The sequence below is a fragment of the Vidua macroura genome, chromosome 1 (assembly GCF_024509145.1).
Source record: "Vidua macroura isolate BioBank_ID:100142 chromosome 1, ASM2450914v1, whole genome shotgun sequence".
Classification (NCBI taxonomy): domain Eukaryota; kingdom Metazoa; phylum Chordata; class Aves; order Passeriformes; family Viduidae; genus Vidua; species Vidua macroura.
Window position 1 is genome coordinate 130,627,460 of NC_071571.1, and position 25,778 is coordinate 130,653,237.

Here is a 25,778-nt window from a genome sequence, read left to right on the forward strand (position 1 = left end):
AGCCTCATTCTGCATGCATAGAAAGGGCTTTGGCACAAAATGCCTTCTTCAGAAAGGCAACAGCACATCAACAGAAGCAGCTCACCCAGTTTCACTCCACAACATTTTGGTTATTTTTCTAAAGTCATCACAGAGGACCCATACCAGAATTCTGCACCCAGAATTCATGATATGGTAAAGACATTTAGTACCTTTTCCACGTCATAAGATTTTTTGCTGGATTGACTGCTGATTTCCCGTATTATTTTGGAATTAAATTTGCTATTTATCTTTTAAGTGCACTGCTAAACAGAACTAGGTATAATGGTTACAAATAGATACAAATTTTTGCAGCTGTACCTATAGGGAAGCATGACCCCTCTATTTATGCCCCATAGACACTGAAAATTTTCTTGAAGTCTAGGCATCAACTGGAAGTTTCAGCATGCAGCAGATAAACATGAAAGCCACAAGACTTAAAGACATACAAGGAAGCTGAATTTCCCCACATTAGTTCTGCCAAACAGAGTGCATACACTCTGGGTCACATACCATGCCAGTAGCCAGTAGCAGCATCCTATCAGGGCTATCGCGTTCCCATTTTTTGGGACTGAAATACAGAAAGAAGAGTCAATGGCAAAGGCTCTCCAAAGCACCTTACAGAATGGAGGGGGTTGCTGTCTACCAGGGCCTGGAACTTGTACAATCTCCAGATGCTAGAAAGGGCGTTGATGAGAAAAAAAGAATCAAAAACTACAAAGACATGCGAAAGGGACAGACAAAGATAGTTCAGGCAGGAACAAACACATAACAATAAAAGGAAAAAGGTAGCCACTTTTAAACAGATGAAGGTCAGTAAGCTTCCTCAGCAAGGCACTACATCCTAATGCCAGACCCAGTCCCATCTTCCTACTAAACTACATTTCTAAATATTTTCCCAGGTGAAAGTTGGAGTTGGACGGGTTAGAGAGCTCAGGTACCTGATATGTCAGCAAGCAGAGAGGCCAGAGACCAAGCAGACTGCCTGGATATATTGTGTGAGATTCCTAACAAACACCAACGTGGACTAGCTGGCAAGTAGGATAAGAGGCTTGGAAGCCAAATACTGGTGCAGCGATGAGTCTGGGCCAGATATTGGAGAGACTAGAGGGTCTGAGACTTGACTACTGAAGGGACCAAAAAGTCCATGCAAGTTACTCAAGAGACCAGGACACCTTGGGGGTTGGCTCCTGGTAAGTTCAGCTACCAGCCAGAAACGTTTGTACGTGTGCACGTCTTGGGCACAAGGCAACTGGGAGATCACTGAATCCAGGGGCCCACCACTAAGTAGACCAAGTGGCTAAGACAAGTTACTGGCAGGACCCACAGTGTTCTTGTACCCGTGGCAGTGCAGGTCTGCATACCAGGAACTGGACTGGGAGCTGTGAGCCCATGTGCCCACAGCTGGGGTGTCCAACAAATCAAGGAGACAGCTACTGAACAGACTGAGTGCGTAAGGTCAGTTACTGGAGGGATCTAAATTCTCTGTGTGCATGTGTATTTACATATAAATACATGTGCATTCATTTGTTTTTCCACAAACAGGCTTTCACCCCAAGCCACCCCAGAGAAGGGAAGAGAAAGGAAGGGATGTGTCCATGGGCACTGCTTGTGCTTGCCTGAGTGCTGTATTCCATATCCACGTTGGCCTATGTGACCAGTCATGTGTATGTGTATATAGGACATATGTGTGCCTATTGGGAACAATTCCCTTCTGGGAATTTGCCTCGCTATTGGCTGGACCTTGGGACACAGAGCTATGTCAGTTTTGTTTCAATGAGGCTTCAGGATTTAAGAGGTCTTATAACAAACAAAATTAAATGCAACTGTTAAAGCCTTCCAATAATTCAAAGTAATAAGAGGCCCTGAAATGTTCTTTTAAAACTTCACTCGCTACACAAACTATTATTAATTAAATGAACCTTAAACCATCATTGTCAATGTAATTAATTACAAAGAAACAACAGTGAAATAACAGTAAGACAGGTGTTTAAAATGCCTGAGCTGGCTCCAAAAGGAGCGATTTTCATCCATCAATGTTAGTAACACAGTTCGAGTGCCAGGCTTTCAATATGTACTCGGCTCCTGAGGTCATACACTTGCATTCACACAGCACAGAACTGTGCTGCATCTGGGGTGAGGGCACACCAGGGCTGGGAAATTAAGACACTCAACGCCACAATGTTGTTCAGGTCCGTCCAAATACACTTGGGCGCACAGCTGATGAAGTGCACACCCACAAATGAGCAAAGCCAGTTCTGCTCTGTGGCTAAAGTTGGCTTAAACCTTAAGTGCCCACTGGAGACACTGAAGAAAAGAAAACCTCATGAATTCTGAAAAAAAACCTGAATCCACTCAGAATGGTTAGCTTTCTCTGCATGAGGTCAGCAAGGTCTCCAAATTACAACACTTTCCCACTATTTAAGGTATTACAATTCTTGTATTTTACCAAGTGTAGATTAGAGTGAGTTGACTATAAGGCTCTTCTGGAAGACACAAACCTGAATAGCAATACTACCAACTGGCTTCCAAAACATCTTGGTCCTTTCTTTTTTTATTAAAAAATTTGTTTAACACTTATTTCTTTCACTCTATCCAGTATAACACCGAAAAACGCCACCACTGCACAATGCTTATAATAGTACTTCACAAAAGTTTAGTATATGCAGTCTATAATTCATAAGCTTTAAAATTCTCTTATGATACATGGTAGTAAAAAAGAAAGAGCATCTTACCAGCTTTGGGCACAGTTAGCGTTTTCTTTTCTGCCTTGCTACACTTGTCAATGCTGAAACATGCTTTTGTCTTTATTTTTCCAGTTGACTCCATAGACTGTGTAAAATTTTCATTTTGATTCTGGATATTTATTTTAGATAGCAATGAAGCACCTCCCTCTTTCTCATCTATCTGCAAAAGAGAAATAAGTTCACAATAGTATTTCCTGCATGCAGGTGGAGAGAAATAAAAAAAAAAAGAGCAACAAGAAGGGATTTCAAGACATATTAATTGTCATTATCAAATTGTTACATAAATATATACATCTCTGCAAAACTATATGCATCACAACATGTGTCTGCACACAATACCAAACACTTGTGTGAATAGTTTATGAAATTAGTTTAATACGAGTCTTCTGTAGATAAATAAAAATCGTGCTGCTTTTCTGTGTCAATATTAAAGATTTCAGAGAAAGTCCCTCTGCAACAGAACTGCAACTCAGCATACTGAGACTTTACAACAAGTATCCTTGCTTTTTAACTGCTTTTACAAAAAAAAATCCAATAAAGCCCATGCCAAGATGCAATCCCCACCTCATTTACACTTGAGAATTGCATTTGGGCTCAATACTGATTAATTTTATTTATTTAAAAAACATTTTTCTGCAACCACTCCACAGTGAGAGAAGCCTAACCTGAGCAGCAAGGTCAAAGGTACTGACAGCAAAGCTGTCAAAATTTGTTCTGAATAGATTATTTAAACAGAGATCATTTGTGGTGAGCTCAGATGTTATCTTTTAATCACAGTACTGTACAAAATACTTTTAGTGCACTGTTCAGTTTACCTCCTTTAGCTTAATTTCTTGGTCCATTTCCTTAGCTTCATTCTTGAGACAAACAGCAGTACATTTTCCTGGTGGTATAAACCTTGGCTTTTTGCCAGCATTTCCTAGGACTTGACTGGGAGCTGCAGATCGCCTCATATTCAGCTGTACTGCTCTGCAGGGTGGACAGGAAGGAAGGAAGCAGATAAAGACAACTGTAGTCAGGATAGGCTTTAAATATAAAAATATATCCATAGATGACAATAAAAGCACTATTTCAAAAGATAAAAGAGCATACAAGATCTTCAAATAACAATATTGATTCACAAGCATAATAACATTTAAGAAAAAGTAGTATCATTACAATGCTTTGTTTAAGTACTAAGAAAGATCAACTACAGCAAATTCTGCAGCTGAACATCTCGATTTTCATTTAAAAAGCCACTAATGCAGTTCCTAATAGGAATAAATGCTCTAGAGATGCACAGTGTAGGGCTACTAAGCAAATTTACACCAGTTTGTAAAAAGAAATATAATTTTAAGCAAAACTTACTATTCTATACACTGGAAACATAATTTTGAAAAGCCCATTATTAGTGCACAGTGAACAATGAATTAATGCACAATGAACAATGAATCTTGAAGGTATGTCTCATACCTGGGACCAGCATTTTGCATTAAACAGTCAATTATATTGGTCATTCAGGTTCACCACAATAAGATTAACATTCAGCAGAAAATTATCACTGAATTACAGTGAATATTGTTGCTTCATGTTATGTCCACTTGAACAGTGGAAGGAATGTATTACAGATTTTCCCTCAAAATATAAGACCATTATTCCCCTGAGCAACCTTAGGGCAAAACTAAACATATGCCAATGTTAATATGACAAAGTTTACTTTGCAACCAATAGAAAAACAAGTTATAATCTTAGTGCTTCAAAGTAGAAGACAGAAATCAAACAAAAGAAGAAAACTCCAATAGAATGACACATCAGTCAAAATGAAGAAGGCAAGCACAACTAACACTATACTTACAGGTTTAATTCTCTGTTTACACATGTTTATTTTAAATGATCCCCTCAACTACTAGGTTAAAAATAAACCATAATACAGATTGCAGAATCAAACTTCTGCACCATCTCAAAAGCATATTTGCATCCTGCTGCAAGTGTGTTTCTGCACCTTTTTTGGTGCTACTCTGCACTCCAGTGGCTTCCTGGGGCACAACCACCATTCCTTCCAAGGTTTGCACTGAAGTAGTGACAGAGCACTGCCAAAACACTTTGCAAACATGCAGAGACTGGTAGCAGGAGTAGTTGCATACCAGAGTATGCATATCTGCATAACTAGCATATATATGATGGGGCAAAATGGCCTCAACTGTTGTCACTTTCACTGTGGCTGTTATCAAAAGTACAAGGAAAGAAGCCTCTGTGTCTGCAGCAGTTCACTTAAGTTAGGCTTACCTGACAACAGTGATAGCAAATGAGTTTTAGTTAACCCTATGCAATAAGGGAGTAGCTTGGTTATTATAACAGGAGTATCTGTAGTGTGAAAAGCCACTGTGAACAGTGCAAAGGTGTCAAGAACCTTCAGGCAGAGCAGACTGCAAGTACCACTGCTCAGCACAGCCAGCTTCAGGTGCCACGGGAATCTGAACAAGTTCTCTACCCAAACCTACACTACACAGTGATGCCTGGGAAGACAACACAGGACACCCGAGGGCCCCACATGAGGACTGTGCATAGCATGGCTGCAGTGCTACACTAACCCTGCCCACTGCACTTGAGGTTCTGTGGGACAGAGAAGCTGCACAATTCATAAATTGCACATATCCATGATTAAAGCACTCTGGTTCCCAAATCCATTTGGCCATTGCACTGTCATTTGGTCTAAAATCATAAAAAAAAACTCATTAGGAGATGTGAAAATTACTAAGACATTTGAAGACACTATCCTTGATAACTCAGTAACTTCACTGTTGCCATATTACCTACTTGCAAGTACAAAGACTCTTATGCAGAGGTTTGTGGGTTTTAAAATTAAATATTGCATTCAGAAATACATCTTTGTTTTTTAAAATACAAGCTTTCATAAAATATAATGAATTTTTTATATATTAAAAAAATAGTAACCAAAATGTTTACATTTTGTCCCTTTACACTACTTTACCTAATAGGAATAGAACATCAGGGATGTACAACAAACCACTGATGCCAGGCTTTTCAGATAAGATCAGAGTGAGTGTAGCAAGGCAAGGAACAGCTCCAGACTACAACTAAATGAAAGAATATGCAAATATGCCCTTTCCTCAGAGACAGCACTAGTACACCAGGGAACCTTGCCCTGCCTTACTGTTAGGTCTGGCTGCAGGGAAACAGCTGCAAGCAATGCAAAAAGCACTGCTCCTAGCTTTTATTAGCAACCATGCCTGACCAAACCCAGCGCACCACAAAACCACAGCCCAAACCGTCTCATGGGTGCGTCTGGTTTGTCAGGCATTGCATTCGGTTGCACTTTCGTCCTTAAGGGTACATTAGTAGCTGCACTGAAAATTAAATATACATACAAAGAACGTTTCAAGATTTTACACATCCAGCTCAACACGGTGTGCACGGAGCTGTGCTAAAGGCAGCCACAATGCCCATGTCGGCCCAAACTTGACAAGCTGCTCCCGGAGTGCTTGAAGAGGCACTGCCGGCACAGATGCAGAGACATGACACAGCATCAGCTTTTACTCAATTAAATTGCAGGCAGCAAGTGCATCGCCTTGAACATCAACATTACTGAAAAATCGCTTCAGATCAGAAGTAGCTGTAAGGAATTTTTACAAGAGCATGTAGCGATAGGACAAGGGGGGGATGGCTTCAATCTGAGGTAGCGGGGTTAGATTAGATGTAAGGCAGAACTTCTTCACTCTGACGATGGTGAGGCACTGGAACAGGTTGCCCAGAGAACTTGTGGATGCCCCAACGCTCAAGGCCAGGCTGAATGAAGCTCTGAGCAACCTGATCTAGTGAAAGATGTCCCTGCCCACGGCAGGGGGCTTGGAGCCAGATCATTTGTAGGGTCTTTCCCAGAGTCGCTTCCACCAGGCCCCCGCGCCCGTGGCTCCCGTACCTGCGCTCCCGCCGCCGGTCCCGCCTCCGCGCTCAATTGTCCCGCCGCGCTCTCCCGGCAGCCCTACCGGCCGCACCGCGCCTGCGCCCTGCGCAGCCTTCCCCTCCCGCCGGGCGCGCGTGCGCGCGGGCCGTGCCGCGGGACGGGACCCTGGGGAGACGCTTCCGCCCCCGGGAGGCTCTGCCGTGCGCATGCGCGGTGTCGGCCTGCGGCGTCTGTGCCGCGCACAGCATGGCGGAGCGGCTGCCCGCCGCGCCGCCGTCAAGCGAGAGCGGCCGTAAAGGGAACCTCGGCTGCGCGACAGCGAGCGGCGGCGGGCGGGGTGAGTGAGCGGGGCCGCGGCCCCGAGCGGGCCGGGGGCGAGGGCTGAGGGCCGGGCGGGGGCAGCGGGGCCCGGGGCGGGGGCAGCGGGGCCCGGGCGGGGCTGGGCCTGGGGCGGGAGTGCTCAGCGGTTGTCAGGGTCCTGTGCCGGGCCGGCGGCGGCATCGCTGCCGTGTGGGGAAGGCGGCGGGAAGGGTGTGGGTGTGCAGCTGTAAGGGTGTTTGTCGCTGCCTGAGGCGGCGCAGGTGCTGTTTCTTGGTGTCGGGTCGCTTCTCCAGATGTTTCCAGGCCAGCTCTGTGCTCTGTGACCAGGGTCGTTGTCCGTCCCTGAAGCGCCTTCCCAGGTCGAATCCGGAGGCCTTTCCCCTGCTCCCTGTACAAAATTCCCCCTCCCACAGCTCCGGGGGGAGAGAGCTGCTCTGACCCTGGGCTTGGCTCGGGGTGGCAGAGCCCGGCCCTGCACTTTGTGCCTCGAAGGTGCTCACAGAATTAATTAGGTTGGAAAAGATCTCTGAGATCATCAAGCTCATTCCAGTGCTTGGCCACCCTTTCAGCAGAAATTCTTCCTGCTGTCCAGCTTGAAACCCAGCCCCCGGCACAGCCCGAGGCGGTGGCCCCTCGTCCTGTCGCTGGTTGCCTGGGAGAAGAGATCAGCCCTCACCTTGCCACAGTCTCCTTTCAGGCGGACCGATAAGGTCCCCTCTGAGCCTTTTTCTCCAGGCTAAACAACCCCAGCTCCCTCAGCCCCTCCTCATAGGATTTGTGCTCCAGATCCTTCACCAACTCCATTGCCCTTCTCTGGATTCTGGTCTGTGCAAGGCAGGTCATGGATGGCACTGTTCTGACTAGGTTTTCCAGGACAGCAAGTGTTGTACAAAAATGTTTTTTGTCAAAATAGCTATAGTAGTTATGTAGTTCCTGGAAGAGGCCTTAAATTGCCTTGTATTTTTTATATAAGCTTTTTTTAAAAAAAAAAATCAGTTTTTTGCATCAGTGTAAGGTGCTGTTGCTGTTCATTTATTCTTACCCTCCTCTGTTCCTTTTCTCTTACACAAATGTTCATCCAACTCCCCAATGTACCACTCTGGGGAGCTGAGCTGTGGGAGTAGCATCCCTCAGCACCCTTGACCACAGTCTGCTGCTGTCTATCTTCTCTTTCTGCCCTGGCTGCAGGTTCTTATCCGTGGTCATGCCCTGCTTACACAGTCCCTAGAGCTTTTGTTGAGCCATCTACAAGAAATTCTAGCTTAATAAATCAAATCAGGGTATAGTTGTCTATATGGTGAGTTGCATGAGCCAGTTCAGGAAAGGGGCAAATTAAATGTTCTCACTGATTCAAAGGAGGAGGCGGAGAGAGGTGGGGAGCACATTAATTTGTGGATAGATAGGCTTGAGCTATCATAATAAAACTGCCAAAGTTAATTTTTTTCCCCAATTCAGTCTTAAAACAGGTCACTTACTGAGAGAGATGCATCAAGTGCCTGAGAAACCACTTGTACAGTCACAGTTGAAGGGATGAGTCTGCCCCTTTGGGCACTGATGCTGGCTTGAAGTCGCTTACAGTGTCAGAGTGGCAAAAAACACACTAAAATATTGCTTCTGTATAGCAGGATTTAAAGCACAGTGTGTCCCTGTGAAAATAAAGGCTGAAGAAATGTCATGTCTCAGTGTCACCTCATCCCTGGGCCCTGCATAGACTCCGTTCCTCCAGCCTTTCAAACACTCATGCTTTGTTCTGTCACATGAAAAGGAAGCATTTTTTAAAAATCAGAAGCTACTGCAGATGCAAAAATGAAGGTCACTAATTTCATTTCAGTGTCCTGACTTTCACAGTGGAATAGCTTTGATTAGTGCCAGGCATTTAGCAAGCTATGTGATGATGTTGGGAACTACATCCCACCTGTATTCTCCCTGTTACCATATCCACACCAAATCTCTGTTTGAGGGCAGTGAAGTCCACAACTCAAGGCTGGTTTTGGATGTGCATCTGTCTGGCAAACAATGTGGGATGACAACTGTTGAAAAATTGTTTGATACCTGTGAAGTCTGGAGGGGATTTTTGCTTGTCCAGAACTGCAGGGAAAAATAAAACATGTGAAACAATAAAGAGCAAATAGCATGTCACAGTTTGTGTGCTTTTGCTCACAAACAAAGAAATCCCTGCACAATGATACCCTTACAATTTATGCACCCTCCCCTACATGCTCTTCACACAGCCCTTTTAGTCCAGTGGTGATTTTTGGTCTGGGGTCTTCTAACAGCTTATTGAATTCTCTGTCCATGTCCATGCAGGCAGGCTATTAACTATTCTTGAGTTGCAGCTTCTGCTGATGACCATCAGCTCCTTATCTTCTGGTTTGTGCTACTTGTGCACCTGCTCCCCGGTAGAGCATGGGAAACTAAAATAAAGTCCCAGACTTAGGATAAACATTACTTAGCAACAGCTAAAACATTGGTGTGTTGGCAGCATTCTTCTCATTCTAAAGGCAAAGCACAGCTCTGTAGCAGCTACTGGGAAAATTGCTAAGAAAGTTAACTCAGTTCCAGCCAAAAGCATGTCTAGGCAAAAGTCCATAGCTTTCAGCCTAAGGCTTCCAGCAACCCAAGCTACATGTGCTTAGCAAGTAGGTATAAGCAAACAGCATTCTAAATCACAGAGTATTATAATTCTAAGTGTCTTAATCTATTTAGAAATTACTTGCTTAAACTAAGCAACTGACATTTCTCAACAAAATAATGTAATTTCTAGGTGCAATCAAAAAAGGAATGTGACAATTGGTGAATTGTAGAATTGGGTAAATAAGTTTTGAGGTCAAATGGAGAAGAGGGAAGTTTCTGGGGATAAGCTGAAAATTATCTCATTTTGTGGTAAAGATACTGGGTAAAGTGGTTTGTACTGCTAAAGTGCATGACATTCATCAGATGCTCTTCCTTCGCTTATCTCTTGACTAAGGTGCATCTCTTGAAGTTGATAAGAAAATATCTCTGGTTCTTCAGGTCAGGAAACTTCTACTGGGAGAAGTCTGGGACTTCAGTAACAGCTGTTGTCATAGGTCCCAGATCCACTGCCACAAAGGTTCCAGCACTCTGTTTTGCTGCTCCAATATGAGTCTTGAAAATGTCCTGAAGAATCCCCCTTGATTGTATTTTGTCTCAAAGTTCCCATCCACTCTTCATTTGAACTTCAGTTTGGCTGGGGCTTTATACATCTATATATATTTATATACAGAGACATATGTATATAATATATATATTTTGTTGTTGCTGTTGCACTTCATTTCTCTGTTAAGCACAAATAAATTTTTTGTTCCCCATTTGATAAAAATACTTTTTTCTGCATTCCATTAGTCTTCAAACTCGCTAACATACGCTGAAGAGTGTCTTGAAGACTTGGTCCTCAGGGACTAGCAGTGTTTGTGCAAAATGTAGCTCACAGCATCCACAATTCCAGTAGAACAGAAACTCTAGGACAGTAAAAGTACGTAGTTTTGCTCTCTTATGTGTCCTTGAAAGTTTTCTAAAAGCAGAATCCTCTGGGAGCCACCAAACCAAAGCAAAGTGTTAGGCATACAGTTCATATTATCTAATCTATATATGCTGTTTAAGTCCTCTAGCATAACTTAAAGGGTTTAATAATGGCATCTTTTATGATGTTTTAAGTGAGCAACCCTAGTTATGCTACACAACAATGATATCTGCCAATACAACAAACTTGTAATAATTTTGTTTTAAATATGAACTGCCTGTCATGTCTGGATAAGAACAGGTAGATAAGGAACTTCCATCTTTTTGAGGAATATAATTTTACCAGATTTCAGTTGCTACTTTTCAATAATACTAATTCTGTTGTCTTCAGTCTTACAAAGAAAACTGGCTTCAAAATTGATCATCAGAAGGGTGTTCAGTTTTGTGATAAATATCTGCATCAGTAGTAATTGAAACAGAGACTGATGATTATTTTTACCCTAATCTAGTCAATTCTCCTGTACTGAATTGTAGGTTTTCAGTGGCTTGCTTTGGAAAACTTGGTTTTAATGGGCTGTTAGGATAGCATCTATTCAGTGGCTGGCTTGTTAGGCATAGGACTCAGTAACTTAGGAAACAGTACTGAGCCTTACTCTTTCTAATTTTTCTCATAGGCATAATAAGGCAGTGAAGAGAAACTGAAGGAAACATTGCATGCCTTACTGATCAGAAAACTTTCTGAAGTATTTGCGCAAACTACATATCTATGTAGTAAAATCTGCAAAGGTAAGAAATCTTTTCTATTTTATTTAGAAAATTTCACAACTAATGAAAACCTCTTTCACGAGTCTCAGTGGGTTTACAGAAGTAACTTTATATGTCAAGGAGCAATTTGGAGCCTAAAACTTATTCTTTTAAGCGAGTTCTATGGAGTCATACCAAATTCCACAAGGTTTTTCATTATAGTATTTAGATGAAGGCAGATTGCCCATTAGTTCTTCTTCACAAAGCTTTCAAAGCCATTCAAAAACGTCTCAGTTTTATAAAATAGATCATGTAGGAAAAGACAGTAGCTCTTTATGATTTCAGGGTTAGCTGCAGTTTTGGCTTCTTTTACTTCCTGAATATTAAGTATGTCTTTAAGCATGTGGAGATTTCGTGCTGTTCCTTCTGACGTGGAGGTCTACAGTGAGTAGAGAATCTTTTTTTTCAGTATGAAAGCAGCATCTTAAGTGATGTGCAGTTCATCAATCCACGATTTGCTAGCTGAAAGTGCAGCAGCTATTGTTGGTAAGAACACTGTTTTGTAAGTTTGTTAGGCATTAAATGAAAGGTATTAAAATGGAAAGCAAACATTTGCATTTGAACTTCTGTGATATTTCTGCTTCAGGTAGAATTCATGTAAATAGAAACTGTATGTTTCACAGTGGCTGATACAATTATGTTCAATTACAGCGTTCAGAGGAAGCGCAGCTCCACTGTGCCAAAGTCTTTGCTTTCAGAGTTCAAAATTTCTTGATAGAAAATTGTGATTCTGACATCCAGCAGTACAAGTCTCAAATTCCCACTTAAATCTGAAAGTCTCTGAAGTGTGTAAATGTTTGTTTGCATTCACACGTTCACTTCTTTATTCACATTAAAGTCTTCGTGTTTTTAGAATTGCTTTCAGGCCTCTTTGTAGATCTACCCATACAGATTCAGCACAAAGATTGCATTATTTCTGTGTGTTTGGGGTTTTTTATTAGGTTGAAGGTGTGGAGAGCATGGGTTATGATATTGAGCGCTTCGTGGGCTATGTTAATGAGGGGCTGTTGTGCTCCATCTGCCGAGACGTGTTAGAAGATCCACTGCAGGCTCCTTGCGAACACGCTTTCTGCACTGCCTGTATCCATGGATGGCTTGTTCATCACAGTAACTGCCCTGAAGACAGACAAGTGATTGATGTGTCTTTGCTAAGACCTCTCTACAGGTATCCAATAATCTTGCTGTGTGTTGAAATTACATTAATTTAGGATTTCTCAGTTTTGCTTGCGCAGCTTCATCTCCTGTCGATACTGTCACTCAGGCTGTCTTTATCCAGTGTGCCTGTGGCAGACACCAGCTACTTACATGAAAGCATTAGCATTTTCTATTTACTGTAACTAACTTTTAGGGTGTTAGGATTTCAAAACTGAAAGGACACTTAGTTTGTTCTCCACCTTTTTATATCTTGAATGTTGATTCTAGATACCTGTCTGAATATTATTCTGAATGTCCTTTATGGCATCAAAACTTTTCCATACTCGATTTTAGAGAAAGCAAGCAAAGCAACTCTTGATGACAGTCACTACACACTCTGTACCTCTTTTCTTTTCAGTCTTAGTTAGATGCTGCAGTGGGTTTGTAATTAACAATTCCCGAACCAAATTTCTGACTTTCAAATCCTTTTTAAAAAAGATCTTTAGACATAGGAATGTCTGTTGTGAACCACCTTGTCATGTAAAGCAGGCTGTTCTCACTAGTGCCTTCTGTAACTGGTCAGGCACTTGGACCATATGATTGTTGTTGGTTTTTCCCAAACAAATTGTTCTATTTTAAACTGTTAATTCCTGCTAGTGTCAGAACAAAACAGTTTCAACAGTAGATGCTGCTTGCTGTTTAACACCTGCATTATCTAATCTTGCTCAGATTAGCAGTTATGTATTTAAAGTCTCCAGCTACACTAAATTTAACTTGGTTAGTACTCATAACGTAATTTTTCATTCATGAGATTTTACTATCTGGAAGTTCACTATAGTGTTGACAGAGCACTAGAGTTTAATTTTTAGATATTTTTTTTATCTGTACTCACTGTAGTCCTGGGCAGTGGCAAATGAGTAGCCCTGGTGTTTGTTATTGATAATATCTGCCGAGCCAGTAAAAGGTTATGATTAAAAATTATTCAAAAATAAAGATTTCATTTGCACATTTAAATTTGGAGACTGAATTTTTCATTAACTGTTTTTTTCTGATATGGTCACTTGAATTCTTAAAAAAATAAATAAATTCCACTAGTTACTCACAGTTTTTCCTAATTGTGATTAGGAAATGTGATTAGGAAATTAGAATCTTGCTTTCTTTTCCCAAAAGCTGAGAATACAAAATTTTCAATAATGTTCCCAGATTTAAGAACAAATTCTTTTTTTTTGCATGTAGATATATGAAAAATGATTTAAACCGTCTTCAGCTACATTGCAGAAACAGAGAGTATGGCTGTGAAATGGTTTGTTCTCTGGAGTCTATAGACAGGCATGAAAGGGAGTGTGAGTACAGTCAGATACCTTGCTCCAATGCTGGTGAGTAATATTCAAAGAAGTTGAATCCTTTATATGAAACAAACACATTTGTCATGTTCCCATCAACAGCTGCAACAATGGTCATTATTTTCTAACAGAAATTCAAAGCTTTGGCATGATCTGCTCTTTAAAGCAGTGTTTTTAAACAAAATATAGTACCAGTTTATGGCAGTCATGATGATTAGCAACTGTTTCTTATCCAAAAACTAACCAAAATGAATATGATGAACTTCAAATGTATGGAAATGTAATAGTGCATTAGTTTTGCTTTCTGTCAAGTTATGAGTTTGCTTTCCAGTTCTGACTGCATGTTTTGATGTTTGAATGAATGCAGTAGCCCATGCAGAAGACTTAGGGATCATAATTTATTTATAAAACACCTGGTTGCCTGGTGCATGTGCAGCTGCCAACTCTGTGACATAGTTTTAACAAGAACATATCTTGGAAATAAGAATTATTCTCAGCTAAATTCTAGTTAGAATTGTTCATGTTGAGGTTTTTATTTAAAGCAAGGCTACACCTCCTGAGAAAAAAACATACTTCTAAAAAGGAACATACTGTTAAAATTTCCCAGTTGAATTCATTTGAAATGTTTCTGTTCCTAGATAAAGTTAAAATCTAATTAATGATGTTGAATCTGCCATTGTAATTAATGGTGAGATTATTAAGGTACTAGAATTGCTCTGCTAGCAGTTATAATTTTTCTCAGAAGTGACCTCTACAGATGATTGATTCACCTGTTCTACTTCCTACAGAAATAGTAGTGTTTTACAGATCTGTGTATTTTACAGTGTTCACAGATTTATGTTTTTACACCACACTGGGTATCTGGTGTTTGGGGTGTGAAGGCTCTTACATCTCTTGAACTCTTTCCCAAGAATACATGGAGTGTAGTTTGAGTACCTCAATTACAAATCATTGTATTTATTAGTAAAGCTCTTCTAGAGAACTCATTTATCATTTTCTGGCATGGTTTGTTGGGTAGTTTCAATACTTCAGTATTTCAGTTTCCTTAAGTTGATATTCTCTTCAAATTAAATGTGTGTATTTCAACAAAGTGAGCCTCAACAATTAAACTACAAACTTCCTAAGTTTGACTCCATAAGTTGAGACTACAAACTTCAAGTTTAGATTATTAAATGTAGCAATAATTTATATAGTGCTTATTTTTGATTCTTTACATTTTACTTTTAATCACTACAGAACTGCAAAGTTTGTATCCTAGAATTTCTGTGGAAATATTTCTATATTCGTATGAGTTATTAAATGTTCATAAATAAATGTTCTAACTTATTATTATGGTCTAGTACATTATGGACAAGATCAACAAATTGTCTGGAAAACAAGTTTACATTCCATCTCACATCTCTCTTTACTACATCTTTGGACTTTTCTCTAAGTTTGATAGCATAATATTTTTTTACACATGTATTATTCTTTATAAATTCCAGTCATTACAATCTATGATGGTAGCACAGGCAAGCTGCTAGTGTCTTAGCTTGGCATCAGAATTGTCATTACTGATGTTGATTTAATGCCAGACCAGGAGTAGAAGACTTTACAGAAAGTACCTCCTTCCAACCTTTCAGTATTTTCAGCTAGTGGATAAGTATCTTAATAAGACCTCTTAACAGCATTGAATTAGTAGCTATGTATGTGTAACTGTCATATTTCACGTTCTAAAGAAATCACTTCTCTCAGCTTCCTTTCTTGAGTGATTGTGTTTGGAATGACTCAAAATGCTTTTGCTGTAGATGGCTGTCTTGCCTTGCTCCCCCTTGCTCAGGCTGTACCGTGCAGATCGAGCGGCGTAACCTGGACGGGCACCTGGCGGTGTGCGAGTACCGGAGCCGGGAGTGCCCCAATGGCTGTGGCTACACCATGCTCAGTGCAGACGACACGCAGCACAACTGTGTGGCAGAGCTAAGGACCGAGCTGGAGCTGCTTCGGTACAAAGCTTCTCTTTCTCTCGTGTCTCTGTTGGGCTGGGCTTAAAGTCACTGCATGAAGCACTTTGAAATACTAGCACTGGATTCTGGTATGTGTTAAATGGTCTGTTAATTACTTGATGCTAACGGGCCAGAATTTTATTATGTGTCAGCATAGACTTCAAATTTATGCGGTTTTTTTTCCAAGTTACTATAAATCTTAAAATACCATTGCTTACAGTTGAACAGAACTGCAACCTTATTATTTAAAATGACAAAGAACCTAAGAAAATGGAAGGTGGCAATTTAATTTTTCCATTGGTCTGTTATAAAGACAAAGCCACATTATTTAATAATTGTATTTAGTTCATGTTTTTACAGATTGAGAAGATAAAAATCTGTAATTATTAAGGTATAAGGTACAGGTAGATTCAACCACTGAAGGTCTAATTCTGATTTTTTTAAAGTTTGGTAGATTAACAGTCAGTGAATATGACTCTTCTTACCATCATCCTTGTTTTCCTTTTATGTATGTTTCTGTAGCTTTCCCTTTTCATTATCTTCCATTTGTACTTTTTTTTTCCCCCTCATGCTCCTTCCCATTTGTATCTTTCAGCTCCTAAGTAGTGTGGTTTTGAGCACTGCTGTGAAGCCAAGCTCAAATATAGTTTAAATGCATTGAGACACAAGTGATTCTGCTACCTGGTCTCAGAACTCAAAAGGTTAATGTAGTGCCATCTGGTTTTGGCTGTGGAGCTGTGTGAGTGACTAGGCTGTAACAGTTTACTGCATACTCTCATTTAGTTTCCACCATAAAAGTGAAGATTACACAGAATCATGGAATCATTTAGATTGCAAAAGAGCTTTAAGATCATTGAGTCCAGCAGTTATCCAGCACTGCTAAGCCCACCAGTAAACTGTGTCTGTAAGTGCCTACCGTGTCCACACACTCACACTGTCTCATTTCCTTACATGTTTAGCAGTACTACACGATTCAGACTTTTTATCTTGGTTGCCTCTATTTCATAACACTCAGCAAGCACATACTGTAGGCAAACAGCAGAAAATCACTTAAAGTCATAAATATACCTTCTTGAGCTCTTGGAATTATTTGAGGAATATGATATGATTGCCTCTCTATAGGCTCCTCATGGGAACTTTAATGCCCCTGGGCACAATGCACTTCTTTATGCTATTGGTTTTTTTATTTTAAATTACTAAATCATACCTCTACAGAGACATCCTGTAGAGCTTGATGGGAATCAGTTCAGTCTGTTTGGCTGCAAGAAGGCTTTTTGGATTTTGAAGATCATTCTTTTCTCTGCTTACAAGACGTAACAAGGAGAAATAAACTTTTTAGGTCAGAAATGATCTGCAGAGTGGAGGAGGCAAAACATGAGATGGAGTCAAGGTTAGATTCACAGAGAAGGCATATGGTCCAAAAAGAGAGTATTCTGCAAAATGAAATTGAAGAACTAAAGGTAAATACAATATTTTTTTTTACCCTCTCTTAACAGTCTAGCTTTTTGCTTTTCCCTGTAGCAGTCTCTTATTTTGTAAATAAAGTCTCATGCAGAGGAAGATGGCATTAAGTATGGGAAGCAAAACCATCAAAGCTTTGACAGGTTAGCTCTGTGGAAAAGAAGTCTGGATGCTGTATTCCTGTGGTTTATCTGCTTCAGGCTCACTGGAGCTCACCTGGGTACTCCATCTGTGTTCTGTTCATGTGTAACATTGTCAACAGATCAATCTGAAACTGATTTCAGTGTCTAAATGTAGAGTATACATCACAAACTGGATGTAATTAAACATCTGGCTCCATTTTTAATTGCTATTCAAAGTGGCTTAGTCCAGAGCTGACCCAGAGCCGTACTGCCAGCAGTGGTATTTGCACTGTGGTCAGAAGGTTAGAAAGGTTCACAGTAAACTTCATCAAGTAACAATCAAGGCTGTCTTACCCTTTTATTCATCCTCTTTTTATTATATCACAGAACAATGTTTTTTAAAGCAATAGTTTTAAAAAGCTTTATAAAGTTTTTAAAAACTTTATAATTTACATGTTTATTTTTACTGGATTTGATGTTAAATCCTTGAAGAATGTATCTGAACAAAACCACAACCATATTTTGTTTGGATTCTTGAAATAGAAAATAAACGTAGCAAGTGAGTAAATTGGCTGGTTTTTATCATACTTCATAAGAAACAAAATATGAAAACAAAATATTTTTCAAAAACATATTGGAATCTTTAGAACAAGACCATTCCACAAGATGAATGCTAGATTTGTGTCTCAAATTGTATATTAGTTGCACTATCAAAAAATTATTTTGGTGGTTTTTATTCCAAAGACTTCATCGCCCTATGTGCATGGCCAGTTCGACTTCACTGCAGCATCATTAGAAGAGGATTTGTTTCTTGCAGTAAATTTGTATTTGCATTTCAGAGTCAGATGTCACGAATGATGTCAGATGTAAGGTCTCTGATGGCTGCAGAGAGACAGCACCGTCAAGAGCTGGAGCAGGCAGAGCTGGAAAAACGGGAGTTAATGGAACTGCTGAAGGGGCTGCAGAAGGACTGTAGATTGACTACTGCAGAGGGAAGCAGGAAGTCCAATTTCCGTCCTTTGACACGACTAGAGAGTGTAAAAAGAAAACCTAGGGAAGTTACAGTTATCTAAATAGTACTAAGCTCAAAAAGCATTTTCTTCAAATACTGGCTTCTGGCAAACTACTCTCTTTGAATGATTGGTAAACTTTATATAATTTCTGATTTACTTGGGTTTTTTTGATGTCTAAATTACAACTGTGTTTCCTTTGGGGCCATAAAAACAAACAGAAGATTTTTTTTTCCTGAGGGTATATCAGTCATTACAACCAGTGATTGGAAGACATATTTTTAGCTGATGTTTTTATAAAAAGGGAAAGGAGACTTGATTTATTCTCTCTTTACTGTACCACTTACAGGAATCTTTCAAGACTGAAAGCTACAGACTTTTAAAGTCAAAGATACGGACTATTATGGACCAGGAAGAAAAAAACATTTCAGTATCCCTGTTTGAAACAAAAAAGCAAATGTGACCATTTGGAATGTACTTAATTTGGGGAAAAGTGAATAGTAGAATTAGTAAGTCAGTAATAGAAATTAATAAGATTTGGTTTGTTTGTAGTCTGTAGAAGGTCTTATTTCAAAGGTGGAAAGCAAGCACTTTAAATTGTAATTCTTCTGCTATGTAACAGCTTTGGGTGAGGTTGACTGTTGCTTTAGAGCTTCTTCTCATTTCCAAGGCTGATAACACACTTAAGAGACTAATACTAAAGCCCAAGGTAGTAAAATAACCTAAAACCCTTTAAACAGATGTGTGAATAACTTTGAGTTTGTGGAAATGGATCTGCTTCTTACTTAAAATTTTGAAGCTTTTATATGTGAAAGTATCAGGTATTTCTACAGGATCTTTTAAGCATAAGACCAGTCCATTTGGTATGGAGCATAAGCATAAGACCAGTCCAATGTCTTTATATATAGATACCTAGAGTATTCTTAGTTTTCTTGTGGCAGGTTTAAGTCTGCTTGATATGCACAAGAGATGAATATTTGCACAGTCACTTGGGCTTCAGACCTCTGTGTTACTGCTCAAGCAGGCTTCAGGGAGTGCCAGAGCCTGGCACTGGCATCAGAGGGTAACAGAACACCTGTGTGAGTGTGAGTAGGTCAGTGATCTGCTCTGCTTAGCAGTACAACTCAAAGGAGGGGTGGCAGGGTTAAGGGACATTAGAGCATCTGAGGAAGAGATTGACTGATAGAGCCATTCTCCACCTCCCCTGAGGCAAATGTACCAGTCAGATGCACCTCAAAAAGTGGAGGATCACTAGAGATGAACCTATGGTGGCAGGTCTGATGTGGGCAAAACCATTGGCCTAGCTAAAGTGCATCTACACCAACACACAGTGTGGGCAGCAAGCAGGAGGAGCTGGAAGTAGTTGTTCAGCAGGAAGGTGTTAATGTTGTCACCATCACAGAAACATGGTGGGATGACTCTCCCCATGGGAGTGCTGCAATGGCTGGATATAAAAGAGACAGGTAAAGCAGGAGATGTGGTTGGATAGCACTGTACAATAGGGAGTGTTCTGATTGTATTGAAATTGGTGATGAAGGTCACAAGGTTGATCCTCTGGGTAAGGATCACAGGGAAGGTCAGCAGGGCAGATGTCCTGGTGCAAGTCTGTTAGAGGCCACCCAGCCAGGAACAGGCTAATGAGGCGTTCTACAAGTAGCTGGCAGAGGTGTCACAGTCACCAGCCTTTGTGCTCATGGATGACTTCAACTTGCCAGATGTCTGCTGGAAATACAGCAGAGAGGAAGCAGCCTAGGGGGTTCCTGGAATGTGTGGAAGACAGCTTTCTAACTAACACAACAGGTAAATGAGCCTCTGGAGGTGGGTGATGTGATGGTCAGTAGCCATCTTGGGCAGAGTGACCACAAACTGTTAGGGTTTTCTATGCTGGGTGAAGTAAGGAAGGGCACCAGCAAAATTTCTGCCTTGGACTTTGATGAGCAGACTTCGGCCTGTTTAGAACATTGATTGACCAAGTCCCTTGGGAGTCAGTTCTGAAGGCCAATGCAGTCCAGGAAGGCTGGATGTGCTTTAAAAAGGAATTATTAAATATTCAGGAACAGACTGTCCCCCATGTGTGGAAAGACAAGTTGTCAAGGAAAAAGACCAGCATGGTTAAACAGAGAACTTAAGCTGGAACTTAGGGGTGAAAATGAGAATATGTCATCTCTGGAAGAAGGGTCAGGTAACTTGGGAGGACTATAAGGACATCACAAGGTCATGTAGGAAGAAGATCGAAAGGGACAAAACCCAACTAGAACTTGATTTGGCCACTACAGTTAAAAACAACAAAAAAAGTTTCTATAAATACATTGACAGCAAAAGGAGGGTCAAGGAGTGTCTCCACCATTAGTTGACTCCGGAGCATGGTGTAGTGACAGGGTTTAAGGAGAAGGCAGAGGTACTTAATGCCTTCTTTGCCTTGGTCTTCAATATCAGAATCAGTTGTCCTCAGGATACCCAGCTCCCTGAGATGGAAGTTGTTGATGGACAGATGAGTGAAGTCCCCATAGTCCAGGACAAGATGGTCAGTGACCTGCTGTGCCAGTTAGACACTCACAGGGCTATGGGCCCTGATGGGATCCACCCCAGAGTAATGAGGGAACTGGCAAAAGTACTCACTGGCACTGGTGAGGCTGTACGTTGAGTGCTGTGTCCAGTTCTGGTCCCGTCCTTTGGGAAGGACGTTGGGACGCTTGAGCGCGTCCAGAGGAGGCAACGAGGCTGGTGAGGGGCTTGGAACACAAGCCCTGTGAGGAATGACTGAGGGAGCTGGGTGTGTTCAGCCTGGAGAAAAGGAGACTTGGGGGTGACCTTATCACTCTCCACAACTTCCTGAAAGGTGGCTGTAGTCAGGTGGGGGTTCGTCTCTTTCTCCAGGCAGCAACTGACAGAATGGGAGGACACAGCCTAAAGCTGTACCAATGGAAATATAGGTTGGATATTAGGAAAAAGTTTTTCATGGATAAAGTGATAAAGTTCTGGAATGGTCTACCTGGGGAAGTGGTGGAGTCACTATCCCTGGATGTGTTTAAAAAAAGACTGGCACTCAGTGCCATGGTTTAATTGTGGTGTAAGGGCATGGGTTGGACTCAATGATCTTGAAGGTCTCTTCCAACCTAGATTCTGTGAATTCTGTAAATTTGTCAAAACACTTTAAGTCATCTATCAGCAGTCTTGTTTAACTGGAGAAGTTTCAGCTGACTGGAGATTAGCAGATGTAACACCCATCTACAAGAATGGTTGGAAGGATGATCTGGGAATCTACAGGCCTGTTCAGCCTGACCTCAGCTCTGGGCAAAGTTCTGGAAGAGATCATCCTGAGTGCCATTACATGGACATGCAGGACAACCAAGGGATCAAGCCCAGACAACATAGATTGAAGAAAGGCAGGTCCTGATTGACTGATCTGATCTCATACGACTAAGTGACCTGCTGAGAAGACTAGGGAAAGGCTGTGGATGTTGTCTATCTAGACTTCGGTAATGCATTTCACACCATCTTCCACAGCATCCTCCTAGAAAGACTGGCTGCATGGGACTTGAATGGGTGGACTCTCCAATGGATAAAAAGTTGGCTGGTTGTCAGGCCCAGAGAGTGGTGGGGAATGGAGCTAAGTCTGTTTGGCAGCTGGTCTCTAGTGGCTAGGGCTCAGTATTTAGGCCAGTCCTGTTTAACACCATTATTAATGATCTGGACGTGGGGATTGAGTGCATCCTGAGTAAATTTGCAGACAACACCAGATCAGATGGGAGTGTTGATCTGCTCAAGGGTAGGAAGGCTCTACAGACAGACCTGGACAGACTTGATCAAATGTGCCAAGGATGAGTGCATGAGGTTCAGTAAGGCGAAGTGCTGGGTCCTGCTCTTAGGTTGCAGCAACCCCATGCAGTGCTACAGGCTGAGGGCAGAGTGGCTCGAGAGAGCAGAAAGGCACTTGGGTGTGCTGGCTGACTACCAGGTTAATATGAGCCAACGTGTGCCCAGGTGGCCAAGAAGGCCAATGGCATCCTGGTCTGTATCAGAAATAGTGTGGCAGTGATTGTCCCTCTGTATTTGGCACTGGTGAGGCCACACCTTGAGTGCTGTATGCAGTTTTGGCCCTTCACTTTGAAAAGGAACTTGAAATGCTGAAGCGCGTCCAGCAAAGGGCAACAAAGCTCATGAAAGGTCTAGATAGCTTGTCTTGTGAGGAGCAGCTGAAAGAGCTGGGTTTGTTTAGTCTAGAGAGGAGCAGGCTCAAGGGACGCCTCTTCACTCTCCACAACTCCCTGAGAGGAGGGTGTAGCCAGGTGGGGACTGGTCTCTACTACTGTGTCTACAGTGAGAGGATAAGAGGAAATGGCGTTAAGCTCAGGCAGAGGAGATTCAGATTAGCTGTTAGAAAAAAAAATTCACTGTTAGGGTGGTCAAGTGTTGGAATACGGTGCCCAGGGAGCTGGTGGAGTCACCGTCCCTGGAGGTGTTGAAGAGTTGTCAGGTCTGGGGCTGAGCAGTGGTTTTGGGGTTGCAGGGCTAGTTCTGGGTTGGCAGTTGAACTTGGTCTCCTTCACCCTTGATGATTCTATGATTCAAAGTTTGCAATAGGATTTTTTAACAGACCCACAAATCAAGGAGGCATTTATCTGTAAGCACTGCATGAGAAATCTGTTCCAAGACTTTCTCCAAACTTTTTACACAGCCTGTTCATGTTGCTTTCAGTGGTATAACTAAGCCATATTCTCAGCTCATCAGTGAACTAACTATAGAGATATCTGGCCTTCTGTTTACTTAATGTATTAAATCAGTTTTGGAGGCTCAGGAAAATGTGTGCAGGTTCAACCACCTTATGGTGGAATTTTATTGTTTAGAAAGCAACTGCATTACTGTGCATGCCTTGCTGTCACTCATAGCAATGCTTTTATAGCTAATAGCATAACCAAAGAGAGAGGCAGTAATCTTCTTTAGCACATAGTCTACATTATGAAGATTTGTGGTCAGAGCTGTCTGAATTTCGGGCATTAATAAATCCTTCTAACTTGCTGTTTCTTTAGTACCACTGAGGCAGATGTGCACATATTCAGGTCTTATGTATTTAAAAACTGGTCTTGTGTATTTAAAAACTGACATAAATAGCTCTTCTGTAAAGTAATTGAGAGTATTTGGGCCATTAGCAATCTCACCAATTCATGCCATAACACATCTCTTAAGCAGCCATATTTAATAATCTAAAACAGTAAACCAGTAGGTATAATTTGGGAAGACCTTCATTCACATTAAATGTTCAGTGGTCAGTTCACTTACATCAGTGTGTGTATTAAAGCAATAGGTAGAAAGTAAGAGTGCTGTTACTCTTGTGTTCTAACAAGCAAGCTGTGAGTGTCTGTGCTCTGCGTGACATTATTGCAGCATTCACGCTTATTTTCAAGCTTTTTCACAACACCAGATTTCATACTATTAGATTCAGTTAGTGCTTTTCTGTGTACTGTAACTGTGTGGTTGTGATGTGACTTTATCTGCTTTGCCTAATGTAAAGAAGAAAATTACTTCAGAATCCATTAGAACTTGATGAGCTGGATCATCTTTCCTGAGTTAGAGGGCAGTAACCCAATCTTTTCTGTTGTGACCACAGAAGAAAGCAAGTTATTTGCTCTGTGCATTCCCCGTAATGGGATCTCTGCATTTGTTTGCTTTAGAAACTCACCCACACATTTCTGACTAAATTCCTCCTGGTATGGGAAATATGGTTTATTTAATGTTTACTTAGGATTTGGCCTGCTGTCTTTTCTCTAAATGATGGACATGAAACTGCATGAGAAAACATGTCCTAGGTGGCAAGGAAGGACTTTCTGCTGTGCTATCAAGCTCTGACAGTCTGAACTTCCAGTGTGGAAATGTGGCAACGCTTTGGGTCCACCAGCTGCTGGCATGAGCTGTCAGCTTGGGCTTCCTTTAGCAGCAAAGAAGCACTTTCAGAGATGTTGTAAATAGGCACACAGTAGCTAATGGCATCAGGTCCCTCTGGTGACTTTAAGGTTTATGCCATTCCTCTGGGTTGATAACAGTTTGCACTTCAGATTTTCCTCTGCTAATGAACTCCTCACCGGGTGGCATTGCTGAGGTATCATCATCATTTGACTTGTCTTACAATTGACTAGACAGGCATTAAATAGCCTGTTATGTTAATATTTCATCTACTTTTTGCTTTTCCAGTCTCATGTATTATGCAGCTCTTAATAGCAGTTGGCAGCAGCAAGGGATTTTTTTTTTTCTTTCAAATAGTCTGTTAATCCTGTTCATAAAAACTAAGACTCCAGATATTGTACTAGACTTGACATAAGTTCAAGACATTCACTTGAAAACTATACTTCCCTAGTCATGATCATACTTCAGCGTTATATGAGACACTGCTGAAAGTGCATTACAGGAGGATTCCAGCATGGAATTACTGGTATTACTATTCTCATACTAAATCACACATTAATCAGTTCCATTTCCTCACAAGTGGAACTGCTGCTCCAAGTGTACCAGTAACTGTGCAAATTGTTGTATTTTGAATTGCTGCTTCTGGCTTTTTGCAGCTGGAAGAGGGAGAGTAAAAAGAGAGAAGTGTGGTGTGATTGTTCCTTCAGCCCAAAAGCAGAGATGTGGCTTCACCAGCTTGTGCCACCAGCCACCTTACCAGTGTGAGCTGCCAGTGTGTGGCAGGGAGTTAACATGGCATTAGAATTAAATGGAGATTAAGTCTTTACCCACAGTTAGGTGGGTACACAATGTCACAGTACCAAGCCTGGGAGATGCAGAAACAAAACTCAGAACAAGTTGTTAAGTAAGGTATGTGGAACTTCCATATACAAGAGTTTCTTGACAGCATAGAAGGGAAGGGAATTGCACAGTCAAGCAAAATACCTGCTATAGTGATGTATTTTGACTGGCCAGAAGTGGTTTTATCTGAACTATTCTTAGGTGTTTTTATGAAGTAACATTTTAATAGTCCCTGGTTGTAAACAGTTCCTACAATTTATAGAAACTGGTAGCCTTGCAAATGAAATTTTCCATGTGCTGTCCTCTTGGATGTTTCTGGCATGGTGCTTCTCTACAGCCGCTTTCCTTAGAAGTGCTGGGTAGTATTGACAAGGAGCAGTACTAGCCTTGCCTTTCTCCCGTACTGGTGTCAGATGGAGTACGGTAGGTCAGGGAGATTTTACCACGCAGAAGATGCCTTTATAAAAGACCTACAATTCTATGCAACTTTCTATTAACTGAGCAAACATTGAACTGTCTTCCAGCATTATGGGTCGCTGCCAGTCTATTTACATTTTCTACCTTTATATGCACAAGGATAAACCAGCACTTAACAGATCTTAATCTCTAGTATGTATAAGAAATGGTAACACTTTGTATCACTTTGAAGTACACTTTGTATAAAAGTTGAACTAATAAAGAGTCTATGCCATAATTAACACACTTTGGTTC

General features: G+C 41.2%; 2 protein-coding genes across 3 annotated transcripts in view; one reads left to right on the forward strand and one right to left on the reverse strand.

Moving 5' to 3' along the window:
- Window positions 1-6,739, reverse strand: part of RAD54B (RAD54 homolog B) — a 62,454-nt gene extending 55,715 nt beyond the window's left edge. Inside the window, exons 1-3 of one of the 2 annotated variants that reach the window (XM_053981553.1) lie at window positions 6,685-6,739; window positions 3,581-3,734; window positions 2,754-2,925 (exon numbers count right to left, since the gene is read on the reverse strand). In XM_053981553.1, the coding sequence (XP_053837528.1) occupies window positions 2,754-2,925; window positions 3,581-3,718 (310 nt within the window). In that variant the 5' untranslated portion in view covers window positions 3,719-3,734; window positions 6,685-6,739. Of the gene's footprint in view, window positions 1-2,753; window positions 2,926-3,580; window positions 3,735-6,133; window positions 6,203-6,684 lie in introns of those variants that run through there. The other variant, XM_053981545.1, reaches the window with a different exon arrangement.
- A 198-nt stretch (window positions 6,740-6,937) lies between these two features.
- LOC128806407 (RING finger protein 151-like) lies at window positions 6,938-25,765 on the forward strand. Its single transcript, XM_053975948.1, has 7 exons — window positions 6,938-7,006; window positions 11,145-11,256; window positions 12,216-12,439; window positions 13,645-13,784; window positions 15,571-15,733; window positions 17,073-17,193; window positions 18,156-25,765. The coding sequence occupies exons 3-7, from the start codon at window positions 12,234-12,236 to the stop codon at window positions 18,387-18,389; spliced, it is 864 nt and encodes a 287-aa protein (XP_053831923.1). The 5' UTR covers window positions 6,938-7,006; window positions 11,145-11,256; window positions 12,216-12,233; the 3' UTR covers window positions 18,390-25,765.
- Window positions 25,766-25,778: the final 13 nt, after the last annotated feature.

Bases quoted from the DNA above. Each gene is read 5' to 3' on its own strand.
- LOC128806407 (XM_053975948.1), top strand. From the start codon at position 12,234: ATGGGTTATGATATTGAGCGCTTCGTGGGCTATGTTAATGAGGGGCTG. The intron at 12,440-13,644 runs GTATCCAATAAT...TTTTGCATGTAG, and splicing joins TTGCTAAGACCTCTCTACAG to ATATATGAAAAATGATTTAA. The intron at 15,734-17,072 runs GTACAAAGCTTC...TAAACTTTTTAG, and splicing joins ACCGAGCTGGAGCTGCTTCG to GTCAGAAATGATCTGCAGAG.